This window comes from Anabas testudineus, chromosome 8, assembly GCF_900324465.2.
Source record: "Anabas testudineus chromosome 8, fAnaTes1.2, whole genome shotgun sequence".
Lineage (NCBI taxonomy): Eukaryota > Metazoa > Chordata > Actinopteri > Anabantiformes > Anabantidae > Anabas > Anabas testudineus.
Genome location: NC_046617.1, coordinates 4252932 through 4271290, shown reverse-complemented (window position 1 = coordinate 4271290; position 18359 = coordinate 4252932). Strand labels below are relative to the sequence as shown.

General features: G+C 40.4%; 1 protein-coding gene across 2 annotated transcripts; it reads left to right on the top strand.

The window, feature by feature from the left end:
* The first annotated feature begins 8096 nt into the window (after positions 1-8096).
* Positions 8097-18125, top strand: zgc:158403 (tetratricopeptide repeat protein 39A). Of its 2 annotated transcripts, XM_026357101.1 has the most exons (18): positions 8098-8435; positions 9063-9167; positions 9634-9765; positions 11013-11071; positions 11604-11671; positions 11854-11918; positions 12483-12582; positions 12682-12747; positions 12857-12965; positions 13139-13206; positions 14469-14528; positions 14833-14994; positions 15077-15168; positions 15752-15872; positions 15963-16074; positions 16173-16287; positions 16496-16612; positions 17602-18125. In XM_026357101.1, the coding sequence occupies exons 1-18, from the start codon at positions 8401-8403 to the stop codon at positions 17708-17710; spliced, it is 1695 nt and encodes a 564-aa protein (XP_026212886.1). In that variant the 5' UTR covers positions 8098-8400; the 3' UTR covers positions 17711-18125. The 2 variants fall into 2 exon arrangements, with proteins under 2 accessions (XP_026212877.1, XP_026212886.1); XM_026357092.1 differs by having other exon boundaries at positions 8097-9167.
* Positions 18126-18359: the final 234 nt, after the last annotated feature.

Genomic DNA, 18359 nt, shown 5'->3' with positions numbered 1-18359 from the left:
ACGAAGCCCAAGGGCCGCTCGTCGTGGTCTACTACGGCAGAGAGAGGCTTGTTGTGGTACCAGTCACTGGACTACTGAGAGCGATATTCCAAAGCAACGGAGCAGACTAACAGAGTGGGATCACGGAGCGTTTGGTGTGTGTGGACTGTGGAGGCTGTATCTCCTCCTAGAGGTTCAAGACGGATAAGCACATGAAGACACAGTCACAGCTCAGAGCATGAGGAACGAAAGGGAAACAGACTTTATCCACCGCAGTGTCTTCAACAGAGAAATGAACCAATCGGGGTTTGAAGGGGCGCTTATTGATAACCCTGCAGACTTATGTGAAGACAGGACACACACGACTCATGTGGGTCACATGTGTTTCATGTTGACGTTGTGACTTTCAGTAAAAGATCATATTATAAAATGTTAATAAACATAAAGGTATGAAACTTTTCATGGTTTTCATGGTTTTTATTTTTCATGTCCAACTGTCAAACCTCAGTACAAGAATGATTTGAAGTGAAAAACAATGAAACTACAAATGCAGTTTGTCTGGAAAACTCGTGAAATTATCAATCAAATATAGATTTTTTTATTACTACCACCGAGTTATTATCACCATTTTATTCAACAGAGTTTAGCTTTCAAAAAGAGCTTATAAGCAAAAGACTCCCGTAGGTTTTACGCACGGATCAACGGAGTTTTACTGCAGGAGACTGAGAAATAAAACATAGCATCAAATAAATACAGACACCGTGAAGCATCACTCTAAGTCGTTCATCCAGAGAAATACTGCTTTCAAAATCTTGTCACTGAGTTTCTGGAGGTGGAAAGTCTTCCTGCAGTGGATACTTTACGCACAGCCTCAGGAGTCAAGTGTGGGAATTTATTCGGGGTTTTAGTCCCCGCCTTCTCAGGCTACCCTGCTCCAACGCGGAAGTTGACGCCAGTCCTCATCAGCGGCATCATGAAGATCACAGCAAGTTCCTCTCTGTCCAGAGAAATGAAACGCGCGGCCGCAGCAGCTACAGAGCCAGCAGCTAGCGTCGTTGCGCAGGTGTGGTTATTAGAGGGCGGAACCATAAAGTTCGGGAGCTGAGCATATATAAGAGTGACTGTGAAGTGAGCATTCATTTGGAAAAGCTTCCAGCTTGGATGTTTGTCAGGGACCTATCCGTTGCTCAGAATGGTTGTTTCACAGACACTCTTGCTTCTCCGGAGTCTTTTCCTCTCCTTTCGTGTACTGTTGGACCTTGGCCACGCTCAAGGGCCGCTGGTCGTGTTCTACTACGGCAGAGAGAGGCTTGTTGTGCTATCAGTCACTGGTTTATTGAGAGTGCTATTCCAAAGCAACGGAGCCGACTAACAGAGTGCGGTTGGTGTGTGTGGACTGTGGAGGCTGTATCTCCTCTCACAGGTCCAAGAAGGAAAAGCACACACGTGAAAACGACCTGTGTTATTTGACGAAACAGTCACAGCTGAGAGCAGGAGGAACGAGAGGGAAACAGACTTAATGGGTCGTAGACTCTTCAACAGAGAAATGAACCAATCGGGGTTTGAAGGTGCGCTTATTGATAACCCTGCAGACTTATGTGAAGACAGGACACACACGACTCATGTGGGTCACATGTGTTTCTTGTTGACGTTGTGACTTTCATTAAAAGAATATATATAAAAGTATAAAGTGTTTTATGGTTTTTATTTTTCATGTCCAACTGTCAAACCTCAGTACAAGAATGAATTGAAGTGAAAAACAATGAAGCTACAAATGCAGTTTGTCTGGAAAACTCTTGAAATTATCAATCAAATATAGATTTTTTTTTTATTACTACCACCAAGTTATTATCACCATTTTATTCAACAGAGTTTAGCTTTCAAAAAGAGCTTATAAGCAAAAGACCCCCGTAGGTTTTACGCACGGATCAACGGAGTTTTACTGCAGGAGACTGAGAAATAAAACGTAGCTTCAAATAAATACAAACACCGTGAAGCATCACTCTAAGTCGTTCATCCAGAGAAACACTGCTTTCAAAGTCTTGTCACTGAGTTTCTGGAGGTGGAAAGTCTTCATGCTCCTCTTGTCCTCTACTGGTGGAGTCGATCCTTTACGCACAGCCTCAGGAGTCAAGTGTGGGGATTTAGTCCAGGTTTTCGCCTCCGCCTTGTCATGCTGCACTGATCCAACGCGGAAGTTGACACCAGTCCTCAGCAGCGGCAGAGAGTGAGAGTTCCTCTCTGTCCTGAGAAATGAAACGCGCGGCCGCAGCAGCAACATATCTCAGAGCCAGCAGCATGAGAACGGACAGACCGCTGCCTCTCTCAGAGTTTATACTTTTACTGTAAAGTGTTTAGTAACAGTAATAATTATTCAGTAGTTGATGTATTTCACTGAACATTAAAACTATTGTAAAAAATGTAAATGTGAACAACAGTAGATTTTTGGTACATTACAGTACTGCATTGTCCTTCTTTACCATGCTAATATGAAGTACTTTATTGATATTTTTAAGTGCATTTTATACTGTTAGGTACTAGTATACTGTATAATGAAGTAGAGTATAATGAGGGTAAGGCATTTTATTATGTTTCATAAAATGATAAATGTATCATATTCATAAAACACATACTAAAGTAGAAGTGACACAATAACATTATTTATTTTTTACAAGAAGTAGCGAACATAAAATAATCATGGAAACAGGAACATTTAGCATTTTGAACAAAAAAATAAATACATAAATTTTTACTGCAGAATTGATGGCAGAATTTAAAAGCTAAAACTGAAAGTTTTTTTCCTGAAGCATTGGTGAAAGAATTTTCTTTCCTGCTTACAAAGCAGAGACCAAAGATCTTCAATACAGTGCATGTTTTGGACACAGTGAACTCTCAGTCCTCTATCAGTTCAAGGGATATGTATTTGACTTAAACCTCACAAAGACTTTGTTTCACAGTTCAGTTAATATGGATGAGAACACAAATTAAAGCTCGAAGTCTGGACTGTGATCTCCTAGCCATTTACCCCTTTCAAATACAATTTGGACCACAGAACAAACATGTTTCACTGCAAAGACTGTACTGCGTGTGCAGTAGCACTGTGAAATCCAGTCTTTATTTTTGTGTATTTTAAAAGTCTAGTTGTCAAAGCGCACATTACCCAGTTAACAGTTATCTTACCTTAGTGCCAATTCTCTTCACTGAAGTCCTTGATGAATGAAGTGAAGGGCCCCTGTCTTCTTCTGATCCACCTTCCCGCTCTTCTTGCTGACCTGGAAGTGGGATGTACGCTGGAACCTGTAAATAAAAGAGAGAACTGAGTAAAGGGACTGCATTTAAAAGTCAAATTTAACTTTGATAATTTTAATTATTGACCAGTATTGCTGCTTTAGGTTATAGTACAACAAGACTGAATTACCAAGAGAATATTTCCTACTTTTCAATAAATTTATCTCAGTTCTGCTTGCTTTTAGCTCACTTACTTTTTTTAAGTGCAGCTTGGTTTCTAAGTGTTCAAGGTGGCTGCACATTTGCATTTAATCATTGCAGAACATACCCTTTGTTGTGCACCTGACCCAAAGATCACATCTCATTCATTCTGGGCATATTGCTGGTTTTTGCAAGAAGGCTGACTGTGGCAGCAGCTGTGTGTTAAAATGTGTTTCTGTGGCTATTTTTAGGAAACAAGGTTGAATGATTTAACTAGATGTTAAACTAACAGGCTTGCTTACAACTCCAATTTTCAAAACAGGCCTACTTTATAGCATCTGGTACCAAAATACTGTAAACAAAACAGTTAATCTGACACTATATCCACACACGTTAATAGTCTCCAGTAGCTGAATGTTTTTCTGATCGTCTGTTTCTTGCTGTGGAGGAACTGTAATCTAAAAGCTGTTAAAATGAACACACAGGGTGCTTTGAGTTTAAGCTGAGCGACACCTACACACATTAAATCTAGAGATAAACTTGTGTTATCCAATCAAATCTATATAAAGTATTTTAGTTAATAATACAAAGTTAGCTTTAAACTGACTGACAAGCTATCAGGACAGCAGTGCTATTCTAGCATTAGCTAGGTAACTTAGTCGTGATTTATTCATTTACAAATTAATATAGTCACTCTCTGTTCTTCCACACTAACTTTTAAATTATATTAGCTCTTTCTCTGATGACATTAACATGAAGTACTCACCAGATATTTAGCTACATCAATGTAGCAGCAGCAGAGAGTCGCCATTGACTCTGATAAACTAATGTACAATATTTATTCTCAGAGGGAGAAACATGAAAAAACATCTCACTAACTTTAGCTAGCACTTTGATTAAACATGATTTTAAACTTATTTCCTACCCTCACCTTTTCAACTTAACATTTAACAACGTAAAATTCAGAGACCTAATGTTTAAACTTACCTTAAAAGAACATAAAGGACTTTAGGATTTTACTGTATCTATGTTTACAGTGATATTTTCCCAGAATGCACTGGAAGGCAACCAATACTGTATAACGATAACAGTACATCTACAGTAACACACTGTACACCGGTAACAGTACATCTACAGTAATACACTGTACACCGGTAACAGTCCATCTACAGTAATACACTGTACACCGGTAACAGTCCATCTACAGTAATACACTGTACACCGGTAACAGTACATCTACAGTAATACACTGTACACCGGTAACAGTACATCTACAGTAACACACTGTACACCGGTAACAGTACATCTACAGTAACACACTGTACACCAATAACAGTACATCTACAGTAATACACTGTACACCGGTAACAGTCCATCTACAGTAATACACTGTACACCAATAACAGTACATCTACAGTAACACACTGTACACCGGTAACAGTCCATCTACAGTAATACACTGTACACCAATAACAGTACATCTACAGTAATACACTGTACACCGGTAACAGTCCATCTACAGTAACACACTGTACACCAATAACAGTACATCTACAGTAATACACTGTACACCGGTAACAGTACATCTACAGTAATACACTGTACACCGGTAACAGTCCATCTACAGTAATACACTGTACACCAATAACAGTACATCTACAGTAATACACTGTACACCGGTAACAGTACATCTACAGTAATACACTGTACACCAATAACAGTACATCTACAGTAACACACTGTACACCGGTAACAGTACATCTACAGTAACACACTGTACACCGATAACAGTCCATCTACAGTAACACACTGTACACCAATAACAGTCCATCTACAGTAACACACTGTACACCAATAACAGTCCATCTACAGTAACACACTGTACACCAATAACAGTACATCTACAGTAATACACTGTACACCGGTAACAGTCCATCTACAGTAACACACTGTACACCAATAACAGTCCATCTACAGTAACACACTGTACACCGGTAACAGTCCATCTACAGTAATACACTGTACACCGGTAACAGTACATCTACAGTAATACACTGTACACCGGTAACAGTCCATCTACAGTAATACACTGTACACCGGTAACAGTCCATCTACAGTAATACACTGTACACCGGTAACAGTCCATCTACAGTAATACACTGTACACCAATAACAGTCCATCTACAGTAATACACTGTACACCGGTAACAGTCCATCTACAGTAATACACTGTACACCAATAACAGTCCATCTACAGTAATACACTGTACACCGGTAACAGTCCATCTACAGTAATACACTGTACACCGGTAACAGTACATCTACAGTAATACACTGTACACCAATAACAGTAATACACTGTACACCAATAACAGTACATCTACAGTAATACACTGTACTCCAGTTATACAGTACATCTACAGTAATACACTGTACACCGGTAACAGTATGGTAGAAAATACAGTATTAATACTTTGATAACAGCACGTCTACATTAATATACTGTACACCGGTAATACAGTATGGAACTGTAGAAAATACAGTAATAATACTTTGATAACAGCACGTCTACATTAATATACTGTACACCGGTAATACAGTATGGTAGAAAATACAGTAATAATACTTATTATTACTGTACAGGACTGTTGCCTGAAAGAATTCTGATGTCATTGGCTGTTCAACATGTAACAGTTAATGTTGTAATGAATATAACATTTAATTTAACTTAGAATATCATCAAAAAGGTGATTTATTTCACTAATTCTGTTCAAAAAGTGAAACTTGTATAATATGTTCATGCATTACACACAGACACAAACACTTTAAGCGTTTATTTATTTATTTATGTTTTTGATCATTAGAACTGAGATACAGAACGTGGGTTTTTAATTAGTTGTCAGTTCTAATCATCAAAATTAAAAGAAATAAACCCTTGAAATATATGAGTCTGTGTGTAATGCATGAATATAATATACAAGTTTCACTTTTTGAACAGAATTAGTGAAATAAATCAACTTTTTGATGATATTCTTATTATATGACCAGCACCTGTACATCTGTTGGAGTTGATGCATCAAGACAGAACTACAGCCATGTTTAATACAAATAAGACAACGGCGCCCCCAAGTGACCATACTGTAATATTACACGTAAACAAAAATATGCGCCTCTGAACTCTACCATAATTATAATCATTAATCAGTTAAAATAACAGGACTGACGTATATTTACACAAGTACAAATTTGGTACTTTACTTGTTTTCTTTTTTTGCTACTGCTTTGTATATATATCCACTACTCCTCTAAATAATGGATGATTGCTCAAGTGAAGCCAGATCTCTACAGTTATCTACATAAATGAAAAGTACAACACTTTAATTAATAGTCACACCCTTCACAACAACTCACCTAAATCACCACTGGTGACACATCATGTAATTAGTAAAATAGAGATCAATCAACATCAATCAATATCTTGGTTAAACACTAAACCATGAAGACAAAGGAATGCTGCTCACAGAGGTGTTGGGGAAGGATACAGGATCTCTCAGAGCCCACAGAACAAACCCATGCTGGGTTCCTTATCAGTAGAAACTTTAAGTATGGGGGTTCTTTGCTCAGATGAGACCAGAAATCTAGTAATTTGGCTATCAGACTAGACATTAGTATGAACTATTAACACTGTGCCCCATCACAAACCCATCATACCTACCTTAAAGCCAGGGGGTGGCAGCATCGTGCTGTGGGGATGCTTCAGCGGCAGACTGGCCCTGAACGCTTGAGGTCAAAGGAAAAATGAATGCATTAAAAAGAAAACAAAGGGCAAATACAGATGCAGTCTGCAAGAAAAGGCGACCTGGTAGAAGCAAGACACAAAGCCAAATAGCAGAGGTTAAGCAGTTTTACAAAGAACAATGGGAAACACTGAAGGTATGAAGTTTATTGAGACCTACATAGAGTCCTCTCCACAAGTATTGTAGTTCACAGTGAACACTGAAGACATGTGGGTTTAAGATCAAATTTCAGTTTGCAGCCGTTCAGCCGTGTCCTGTGTTGAGTGGGCAGAGGGCCCTGGATCATTGTTCTGCTGCATGACAAGGTGTGTTAGGGTTTTTCTTCACAATGCGTCTGCCACAAGCTCTTGTCAGCTGAACCAGTCTGTGTAAGTAGCTCAGTGCACCAGTGGTTTCTTTCTTTTTCAGGACATCTCCATATTTATTGCCTATGATCAGCATTTGTGTAATGCCTGGTTATTATTTTTCCCTTTTATTGTTCACAGGTTAAAACCTAAGGCTAAAACAACGTGTAGTCATAGGGAGCTAGTTTTTGTTTGAAGAGTGACTCTCTCAGGATTTACCTGGGTAAGAGAAGCACCTGTCAGTCACATGACCAGATGCTCCTGCACACTCAAATGCGGGTCTTATGATACAAAAGGTGACATTCTCTATGCTGTTTAATGGACCTCGATGTAAAATAACAAACAAAATAAATGAAATGTCCTCTCACAATTCAAACAGAGTAGTGTGATTCCCATTTGATATAATTATCTAATGAATATTTATATATTTTATACATATACATATATATATACTCTTTAGCTTTTAATGCTTTACTGACATTTGTCATTCCTGAGTAAATGATATGACTACTTCCTTCATCAGTGCCAACTTCTACCACACTTTACTTGTGACCAGTCAACGAGTGCGTGGCACTGGTGTCACAGAGGAGGAGTCAGGTGCGCCTCTAGTGCGCACACTCAACAGATGACTGTACACAGCTGAATGTATACCTTTACCTCTGAGAGCTCTACGTGGGGTTTTGACCATCAGGAAAGTTAATTTTTTTTCCTAACTTTTTCAACTTTCACCTCAACCGTTCCGGTTTGAAAACTTCGGACTGACATCGTGAGCCGTGAATGCATCTCGAGCTCCTCCGAGTGCAGCAGACTTCCTAACAGGTGTTGGATCACCCGCCGCCCGGAGAGGGAACATGTCCAATGGGAAAGACGCAAGTGCTGCAGAGACGTGAGTACAGGCACCAGGAAACTCGTGAGCAGGGTAAACGTTTGACTTTTCTCCCCATGGCGCCGATTAAGCTGCTAACTTCTTCGCTTTGTGAATCAGCTGTCGAGTGAATGTGTAGCTCAGAACAAGCCGCGCAGGAAAGAAAATCTACTGATATTCATCATCACCTGCAGCGGGACGTGTGAGCACACGGTGTGTTTTCACTTTAAGACAATAAAACCAGATGACTCGCTGCTGTTGGAGGTGGAGGTGGAGGTGGTAATCCCGCACCAGGAAGGAGTCTGGTAAAGTTTGGAGTGTTTTCCAAACAGACAAGTCAACAAGTGTGTTACAGCAAAACGGCCTTTTTAATCAGCTTAATTCACTCTAACTGCATCATATCAGTGATGTGTTCAGTGGCAAGGCACACAGGGACCAGGACCAGTGCACAGGCTGCTTCACACTTCACACTTCACACTTTGCATTACCCTCCACCCCCAGCATGTATTTGCATTTGTTGTGTGTGTGTGTGTGTGTGTGTGTGTGTGTGTGTGTGTGTGTGTGTGTGTGTGTGTATGTATGTGTGTATGTATGTGTGTGTGTGTGCGCGCGCATGTTTTCTCAATCCAAGTTTGTATTGTGTGGCAGCTCCTCACAGATGAACCTGAAAGAGTGCCTGGATGAGTGTATGGAGGCCTTGGATCTCTTCCTTAACAACCACTTCAATGAGAGCCTGGAGAGGCTGCGGCCAAGGTAACGCAGCAATCCTCAGTCATTATGTCTCTACAGAGGTTTTAGCAGGCTGGCGCTGTGTGAGCTTAAGCTTGTAGCCTGGTGCACTACTTTTACTTTAGCAAACTCATCGCGGTGTGATTTTTAGCATGATGTCAGCAGTATTTGGCGTCTGGTGATGTTAAGAAACAGCTGTGGCGTGAACTGTGAAGTAGTGTGCTTCCTGTCAGTCAAGATACCAGGCCGGCCCTGTTAGGCTTCAGTCCTCCAGGATATGAAGTGTTTGCTGAAGCTGACGCCCAAGGTCTGACTGATTCAATAGCCCTGTAAAATAAACACCATGCACAAGACAGACTGGAATGGTAAAGACGACAGGGAGAATAGATAGAGCAGTTATCTTTCTCAACAGGAAAATGCATACGTCATGCCCTGTTTACAGTATGATGTGCATGATGTTGATCCTGCCACTCCATGTTTCCCTCTGCAGAGTGCACGAGAGCATGTACCACGCTCTTATCTACGCCACAGTGCTGGAAATGCAGGCCATGATGACTTTCCAGCATGATGACATCAGCAATGCAGGAAATACCATGAAGAGTGCCCAGGAGGTCTGTCAGAGGTCAGGATGTCTTGGGAATGGAGACTGTATTATTGTCGCCCTGCTCAGCTTCAAAGAAGTGATGGTTTTAATACTTTCCCTTCACATCTTTGTCGTTCTCTGAGGTGCTGCTAACTCTCCCACAGTCCATGAGCCAGAAGAGGCTAATCTACATGAGAGCATTTACATGGCTCTTCTGTAACCATACTACCAATCTGATCGCTTTTGCATGAGAGAAGCTATTATATGACTGTTAAGATAACAAAATTGGATGCATGTTATTCGTGGATAAATGCTGTGTCAGGAGAGATGCGGCTATCGTAGCACGAACGGTAACACAATTAGTTTAGTAACCAGACTCTTGTGCTACGCTGTTGTAATATGTGCAGATTGTGGTTTGGCATTGTGTTGCTGAAATAAGCATCTCGTGTCGGATGGCAGCATTCGTTGCTCCAAAGCCTGGATATATCATTTAATAACCGTGCCTTTTGCACCAATGCACAGATTCCATCCATCACAGATGCTGGTTCGTTAACCCAGAGTGGACACGGAGCCCGTGATTTCTAAAAACAGCTGCCACTTCACCTCAGTCCATCTTAAATGAGTTCAGGCTGAGAGAAGCTGGCGTGTCTTGTTGATTTCTGTGCTTTTCTTTGCATGCCAGAGTTTTCATTTGCATTTCTGGATGTGGTGATGAATTGACAGTGGTTTTCATCAGTCTTCCTGAGCCAGTGCAGCAGTTGCCACCACAGAATTGTTCCCGTTTTTAATATAGCGCCGGCTGCTACAGCACTATTGGTACCAGCCAGCACTAATCGACAACGATTTTCAGCCTTGTCCCTTGTGTACAGAGGATTGTCCAGATTCACTGAATCTTTTCATCACGTTAAGTATCGCTGATGATGAAGCAGGGTGCTGCACCTCTCCCTATCCTTACCTCTGAAAGGCTCAGCCTGTCGGGTTGCTCTTTTTGTAACGAGTAATGAAACTGACCTGTTGCCTGCTAACCTTATTATTTGTAAGATGTAGCACCAAACAAGTGTTTTTTTCCCTCTGCCATGAAGAAATGTAGTCTATATGTTCAGGACTTGTACAACCACTGGAATTTTTTATATGAAAGAGAAAAGTCAGAGACGGTTACCCTAAAATCTTTTAATTCACTTAAAAATCTCATAGATGCTAAAGGAACAACACATCTGGTTGTTCGGTGTCTTGTGTTGATGGTAAAATTATTATTACTGCTATAAAATGATAATTTTCTTTTTTAGGTTTCGGGGGAAATCTCCAGGTTCAACCAACAAGTCAGTAGGGGAGTCACTAGCTGAAGGTAAAAAGCCTGAATGTCTCACTGCTGCAGTTTTAAGAGCATCACAATTAAAAAACATTTAAACAGCCTTCTCCTATAATAATACTGCATGTACAAATGTGCAAGTGTATCTTGACATTGTAGTTTGACGTATATATATATATATATATATATATATATATATATTTTTTTTTTTTTATCGCTCACTACACAGTTTGGTGTTCTCTGTAGATACATCAATGCTGAACTCTAACATGCTGAAAACTGGTACATCCTTTTTCCCTACTTGATTTGAGTTCATTTAGCTTCATTTACTGACAGAACAGCATTACTAACCTTACAGCCAAGCTGCTGGTGTAGCTAAAAGTACATAATTTTAATGAGGATGTTAGTAATGGTTTCACAAGCTGTTAAGGTAGACTAAAGAACAGTGGTACCTGTACTAATCCCTGGGGTATTTAAGTAGTGAGACTTATTATTCTTCATTGCTACCTGGTCATCACTGTATGCTGTGCATTGCTTAATGTGTGTGTATATCGATGTGGTTTTGCAGTGCAGCTCCATGCTGAAGTGTGTTACGCAGAGTGTCAACTCCAAAGAGCTGCTCTCACCTTCCTACAGGTACAAATAGTCTCTTTAAAACACAGAAATCTCAGTCTACCTGGTCAGTGTGGATGCTCTGCAAGTAGACACACACCAAGGTTTCTGCATATTTGAAATCTAATAATCTCTGCACCTTAATTGAAATGATTGTATTAAACGTCCTTTATTCAGTACCTTTTGTGCATATATTTATTTTGTAGGACGAGAGCATGGTGAGTTTTATCAAAGGAGGGATCAAAGTACGAAACAGTTACCTAATTTACAAGTAAGTCATGAAAGGAGTGTATATTTAAGGAGTTGGAGTTGTGTGTAATGTGACTAAGAAATAAGGGTGTATACTTTAGCTGACTAATGTCCAGGCCACAGTTAGTGTATGTTTTTTGTTAAAGGAGCCCTGTGTGAATTTTACATTGTTACAAGTAACAAATAACTTCCTTATTGACTAATCTGCTGTTCAATGTAATATGTTCCAGTGGTTTAATTTGTACCATTTCAATTATGCAACATTGTGATGTCATTGGGGTAGCCTCAGTTAGGATCCATGTCAGGATGGAAACAGTCCAACAATATATGCTATTATGTTGCACTATGGGAAATGTAGGATTCATGTTTTTGGGGTGTAAACTATACAAAGAGCCAGGATCTCTTGTCCTCTACTGCTTTAATGCTGTCGCTTCTGTTTTCTATCTGCCCCTAACTGATTTCCTGTGTTTGTGAAAGTGCACTGTCACCCATTTAAGATTTTTATGCGTGTGTGATTACATTATACAATATAAAGTAGAGATTTGTTGAACTGTGTTTTGGTAATCCAGTGTCTTTTGTCATTCAGAGAACTCCATGCCTTCATAAAGTCTCATAGCTTTCTCAAAGGACCCAGCCACGTTCACCTAGAGGGAGGAATATCATTTGGAATTGGGGCCTTTAATCTGGTAAGTCACAAAAGTATTTTTAAGTACTACAGCTTAAATGTAGGTTGTGTATAATCTGTGTTTGTACAACACCATTTACTGAGTGTTCTTCCTTTACAGACACTTTCTCTATTTCCTCCACGGATACTCAAAGTCTTAGAGTTTGCAGGCTTCTCCGGAGACAAGGTGTAATAAATACATTTCCCACATTATGTATTTATTTGTTAAGTTACACAGCAACTCTCTAGTTGACATGATTCACTCATCTCTTCTACATGCTTGGTCCTTTTTTTAGGAATACGGTCTCTCCCTGCTGCATGATGGTGCCACAGGAATGAATCTGCGCTCCATGCTTTGTGCTCTGCTGCTGCTCTGCTACTACACCTTTCTCACATTCATACTAGGTAAGTGCTGAACCCAGAAATTCAGATCGCAGAATGCTGCATATTACATTTACATTTCCCGAAGCGACTTACAAGGTACACGGCAATTTGCAAGGTACTCAACAAATCCCGTCTCACATTTCATGTCATATTATGACGCACTGGATCATACTGTCTGTGTTTCTTCCTCTCAGGCACAGGTGAGGGAGAGGTTGTGGAAGCTGAAAGGCTACTGAAACCATTCCGGCTTCGCTACCCACGGGTGAGTAGTAATAATAAGGATCATCCGTTTAAATAATAAATAACCACCTTCATCACCTCGGTGGCTCATGTACTGTAATAGGTGTAGCAGTGGTTTTGGTTTGGATATTAGTTTTTTTCTATTAGGTTATGGAATATGAGTGGAATCACTGCAGCACATTGATTTTCTCATGGGTGCAAATAAATCAGTGAGAAATGTTGGTGTCCAACTTCAGCTTTGGTGAACTTGGACACATTGATTTGTGTTGTGAGCCAGTAGCACACTGGCTACAATGTTCAGGTTAGCTTTGCCAGTTATTGTAGCAGTTTATCATAGATATTGGTCACAGTGCACTCTCACAAGAGTCACAAGAAGCGAGTTAGATACAGTAAATATCTTGGACATGTGGCTACATTCATCTTTTGACTGCTTGTTGTCTTATGTGTGCGTGCAGTGAGGGGATATTGAAGTGGTTTAGATCATCTGGACAAATTGTTAGTGTGTTTGCAACCTACCTGATGAGCCCACTGCTCATTTTATTGCCCTGCCGTACATTTTGTTTTTAGTGTTCTCATCACGTCCCCGTATCTCAGCAATTAGTTTAGAGAAGTGATAAATGATGATAAACGTGAGAGCTGATGGGCAAAAAGGCACAAGCCACGTTGTGAGAAACCAGAACGGTCCTTGTAGTGCCAGGTAATTCAGAACGTGTTTTTCTAATGTGTGTTGCTGACTTTAAGACAAATTCTCATTCAGATTTCTATGCTCTTTTCTTACTGCCACCTCCACCTAAACCTCTTCCTGTCATTGTTCTGCCAGTTGTTTTATTTTTACACCTTCATGCGTTCTCTATGTCACTGCTTATCCACCCTCCCTGATTACTTGCAACCAATTCTCACTCCACTTTCCACACACAGTCCCTTGTGCTCCCTGAAACCCTGCACTGGCACACACTTCATTTTCCATTTTACACTCGCACACCTTCATGCTGTGGGCACTTCCACTCTAACTTGACTCACACTCTCATAAATTCCCAATCCCTGTTTCCACTCCACCTTAAATCTACATGCCAGCCCATCCCAGAGAGCAAACTCACAGCTCTGACACAATGTGTACTAAACCACAGTGGAAGTGTCTTAGTTAAACAATGCCGAGAGTAATTGCTATATAATATATGTGCCTGTGATAGATGGAGAATCAACAAACAATAAGGTGGCATGTGATACTGAAACACTGGAGCCTGACACTGCCTTTTATTAACTGGATTTTTCTCTTCTGACCAGGGAGCAATATTCCTGTTCTTTGCGGGCAGGACTGAGGAGATCAAAGGGAACATTGATGAGGTGTGTTTAAGAAAATGTGGCGAGAACTCGGCTGATGATTTACCAACTGGACAATCAACCTTTTTTAAATTCAGCATTCATTTGTTTTCATAAACCTCACTTCGTAGATAGGGATTTTATGGGAATGAATGAAGCACGCGTGGCACATGTCACCATGGAAACATTAGGGCCACATTTTAGCTCCTGACATACTTGTGACCAGCGCCTAGTGTTAATATTTAATATGCATCATACCTCAAATGCAGCGTCATTGTTTTCGTACATCATAATGTGGCTGTGTACTGTAACTCCCCTCTTGTACCAGGCCGTGGCACTCTTTGAAGATGGCTGCAAGGCCCAGCAGACATGGAAGCAGTTCCACCACATGTGCTACTGGGAGCTGATGTGGTGCTTCACCTACAAGCAAGCGTGGAAGATGGCCTACTTCTACGCAGACCTGCTGAGCCAGGAGAGCCGCTGGTCAAAGGTATAGAACTGAATCTGAACTGCGTCAAACATCTCAATAAACAAAATGAGTGCATCCGTGCCTTTATGTTTCCCTCTTGCAGGCCATGTATGTGTATATGAAAGCTGCGTACCTCAGCATGCTGCCTAAGCATGAGGCCAGGCCCTTTGGGGAGGATGAGATAGAGCTCTTTAGGTAAACACACTGTAACACTGTCATGTTTTATTGTTTTTGTCCTTCACTTGGCAGATTCTTGTTTTGTTTTTACTGCTATGTCTTTATAGCAGATTTCACCAACTTAATTGTCCACTTTAAACTGGAGAACGAGCATTAATTAATAAGGATCCCCTCCAGACCTGTTTCAAGACATAAAAATACTCCCACCAATATTAAATGGCCCTGTTAAAAAAAATCTTCTATGTATGTACTAACAGAGTCGAGCTGAGCACAGAGAAACGTTCCCCTTCAGCAGGTTGAAAGTAAAAATAACCTCCTATTGTCAGACTCTCCACATGCAGTACATCACAGTGTAAGAATGTGTGTGTGTGTGTATATAATTATAATAATTTGTATAAATAATGATAGAGACGTGCTTCCATTTTCCACCCTCAAGTTTGGTACACAGTAAGGTGTCAGCAGTTTGTTACACTGCCATCAAGTGGCCAGAAAAATCAATGACTTCATGGTTAAATGAAAGCATTTTAACTTCAGGCAAAATCTCACAAACTCTTGCTATGAATTGATTCCAGACTCTTTTATTATGTTCCCGTATCTTTAGACAAGTGCCCACCTTCAAGCAGAAAATAGCAGGGAAGTCTCCCCCGACAGAGAAGTTTGCTATCCGTAAAGCCAGACGCTACAAGGCTTCTTCCCCAGTGAGGCTCCCAGTACCAGTGCTGGTAAAGTTTCACACAAAGATCCACATTGACATAACAGGCGGTGTGTCTGACTCTCAGAACCTTCCAACATCCATTTCTGCTTCACTGTAGGAGATGATGTACATGTGGAACGGTTTCAGTATGATCAGCAAGCGACCAGAGCTGACTGAAGGCATGATGCAGACTCTGGTGGATGCAGAGCGCACGCTGCTGGAGTCTCCCGGTAACAGAACATTACCCAAAAGCCTTGAACCAGGAAATACGGTACCCCCTCCTCCCAAAATGCAGCATCACACATGGTGTATGCTCTCTCCTCTACAGAGAATGAGTATTCGGTGGATGACCGCTGTGTGATCCACCTGCTGAAGGGTCTGTGCTTGAAGAACCAGGGCCTGCTCCAGGCTGCTGAGGAATGCTTTAACAGAGTGTTTTCCAGGTGAGAGTCATTTAAAGCCCTGTGTGAGCTTCACACTCCACAAACCAGTTGAAAGAAATCAAGAGTTTTAAACGTTTTTTGGCTTCCCCAGCGCCTGTCCTCCCAAGAACCTTTCAAACTTAAATCCTATTCAGTCAGTGAATATTTGCAGATCATTTCTCAGCATATGTTAACATTAAACTGATATTTAATTCAACTTTATTCTTAGTGAAAAGAAGATCAAGTTCGACCACTACCTCGTGCCTAACTCTCTGGTGGAGCTCAGTTTGCTCTACATAGACCAAGGCAGAAGGGACGAGGCTATTAAAGTACTGCGCAAGGCCAAGTAAGTGACTCCTTCTTGATACATACTCATAGTAATTAATGAGCACACACAGTAAATCAGATGTTATCTCAAGTTTCTACTCTGATTCAGCCTCCTTTAAGCTGAACTACATCACATGTTGTACACATGGGGCTTCTTCGCGCGTTTTGTTTGGCCAGACATTGGGCCTAACACACATTTATCAGAAAGCAGGGATAGTGAGAAAATAACTAAAATACATTTACTCATGATAAATTCAACTTTTCTTTCACGACCTTTCAGAGGGAAACATTTTACTGCATTACAGTTATCTGACAGCTGCAGTTACTGTGTATATTCAGATTAATAACATAAACTCAAGTAAATGATGGCCTATTGTTATAGGTTAACATAATAACTGCACAAGGTCAGGTCCATAAGTATAAATATCATTTTTGTTCTGCAGGCCACTGCAACAGATTTAAAATCAAGAATCAAAAGAGTCAAAAGGTGCTAGTAGGCAGATTTTGGACAAAGTTGGGAAGTTAGGCTAGCTGTTTGTGTCCAGTGCTTATTTAATGTACACAAATCACAGTATGAGTCTTTTTTGTATTTAACTTACAGCAAGAAAGCAAGAAATATATAACCCTAGAATTGATTAGCACACATGAAATGGTTGTATTATGATTTGTTTTATATACATTTGTAGAGTTGGATTACAGCTGAGCAGTTATTCTTTGGGGCGTCTTAGCATAGAGCCATTACAGGAACACTAGATGTCGCTGTTTGCTTGTTAAATACAGCTTTGAGAACTCCTGAACACAACGTACTGTACATTTGTTATAAGTAATGGTATAGGATGTTCTTTATATTGAAGGTGTCAGACACTAAAGCTATATTTGCTGCCTCTATCTATATTTAATACCAGTCCTCTGCTCCTATAGTTTTGCTTTCTGGGCTGAACATTAGAAAAATAATGCAGTTTCATTGCAGCTCTGCAGTCTAACCGTGCCTGCTGTTTGCACTTGTAGGCAAAACTACAAAGATTACTCGATGGAGTCTCGTACACAGTTCAGAATACACGCTGCTCTGGCCAAACTCAAGGCCGACCCCGGAGAAGAGGAGGACACTCATCTTTAGAGGACTGCAAAGGCTCGACACAGTGGACTCTCCATTTCCCTCACAGTTGTGGCTGTTTTTAAACTAATATCTACTTTTAACAGCTGGACACTGGATATTTAATCTGTGTGCTGATATACCTTATTAGGCGTCACAGTCTGCACTAACATCTCGCTAGACTAAGGTATAATGAGCTGTGAAGAGAATAATAAAAAAAAAAAGCCAAGTGGACATTGTGGGATCACGAATTTCACTGCCTTAGACACGTTAACACAGACTTGAGTGTAAATAAGTCTTTTTATTTTATGGACAAAGTTTGTACTGTACACAGAATATAAAAGAACACTAAGTCTTAATCAGTGGATAGCTACTAGAAATATCATGTGTAATACACTGTATGGGTTAAAGTAATTATAATTCATTATTTGCCACTGAAGAGCTCGGTATGATTATTACATAATTAACTTCTGCAGACTGTATTTGAAGGTGTTCAGATGTTTGTGGTATTTCACAAACAGCTGCACAATTATCATTACACCTCAAATTAATAGATCACAAGCCTATAGTCTGTGCTACGGGACACATGCATGGTCACTGCATTTGTCCTTTTCTGTACAGCTGCAGTGTAAATGCAGACATGCATATCACGGCCAGAGAGGTACAACAGATT

Bases quoted from the DNA above. Each gene is read 5' to 3' on its own strand.
- zgc:158403 (XM_026357092.1), top strand. From the start codon at position 8,917: ATGTATTTGCATTTGTTGTGTGTGTGTGTGTGTGTGTGTGTGTGTGTG. The intron at 13,207-14,468 runs GTGAGTAGTAAT...TCTTCTGACCAG, and splicing joins TCCGGCTTCGCTACCCACGG to GGAGCAATATTCCTGTTCTT. The intron at 15,169-15,751 runs GTAAACACACTG...CCGTATCTTTAG, and splicing joins GATGAGATAGAGCTCTTTAG to ACAAGTGCCCACCTTCAAGC.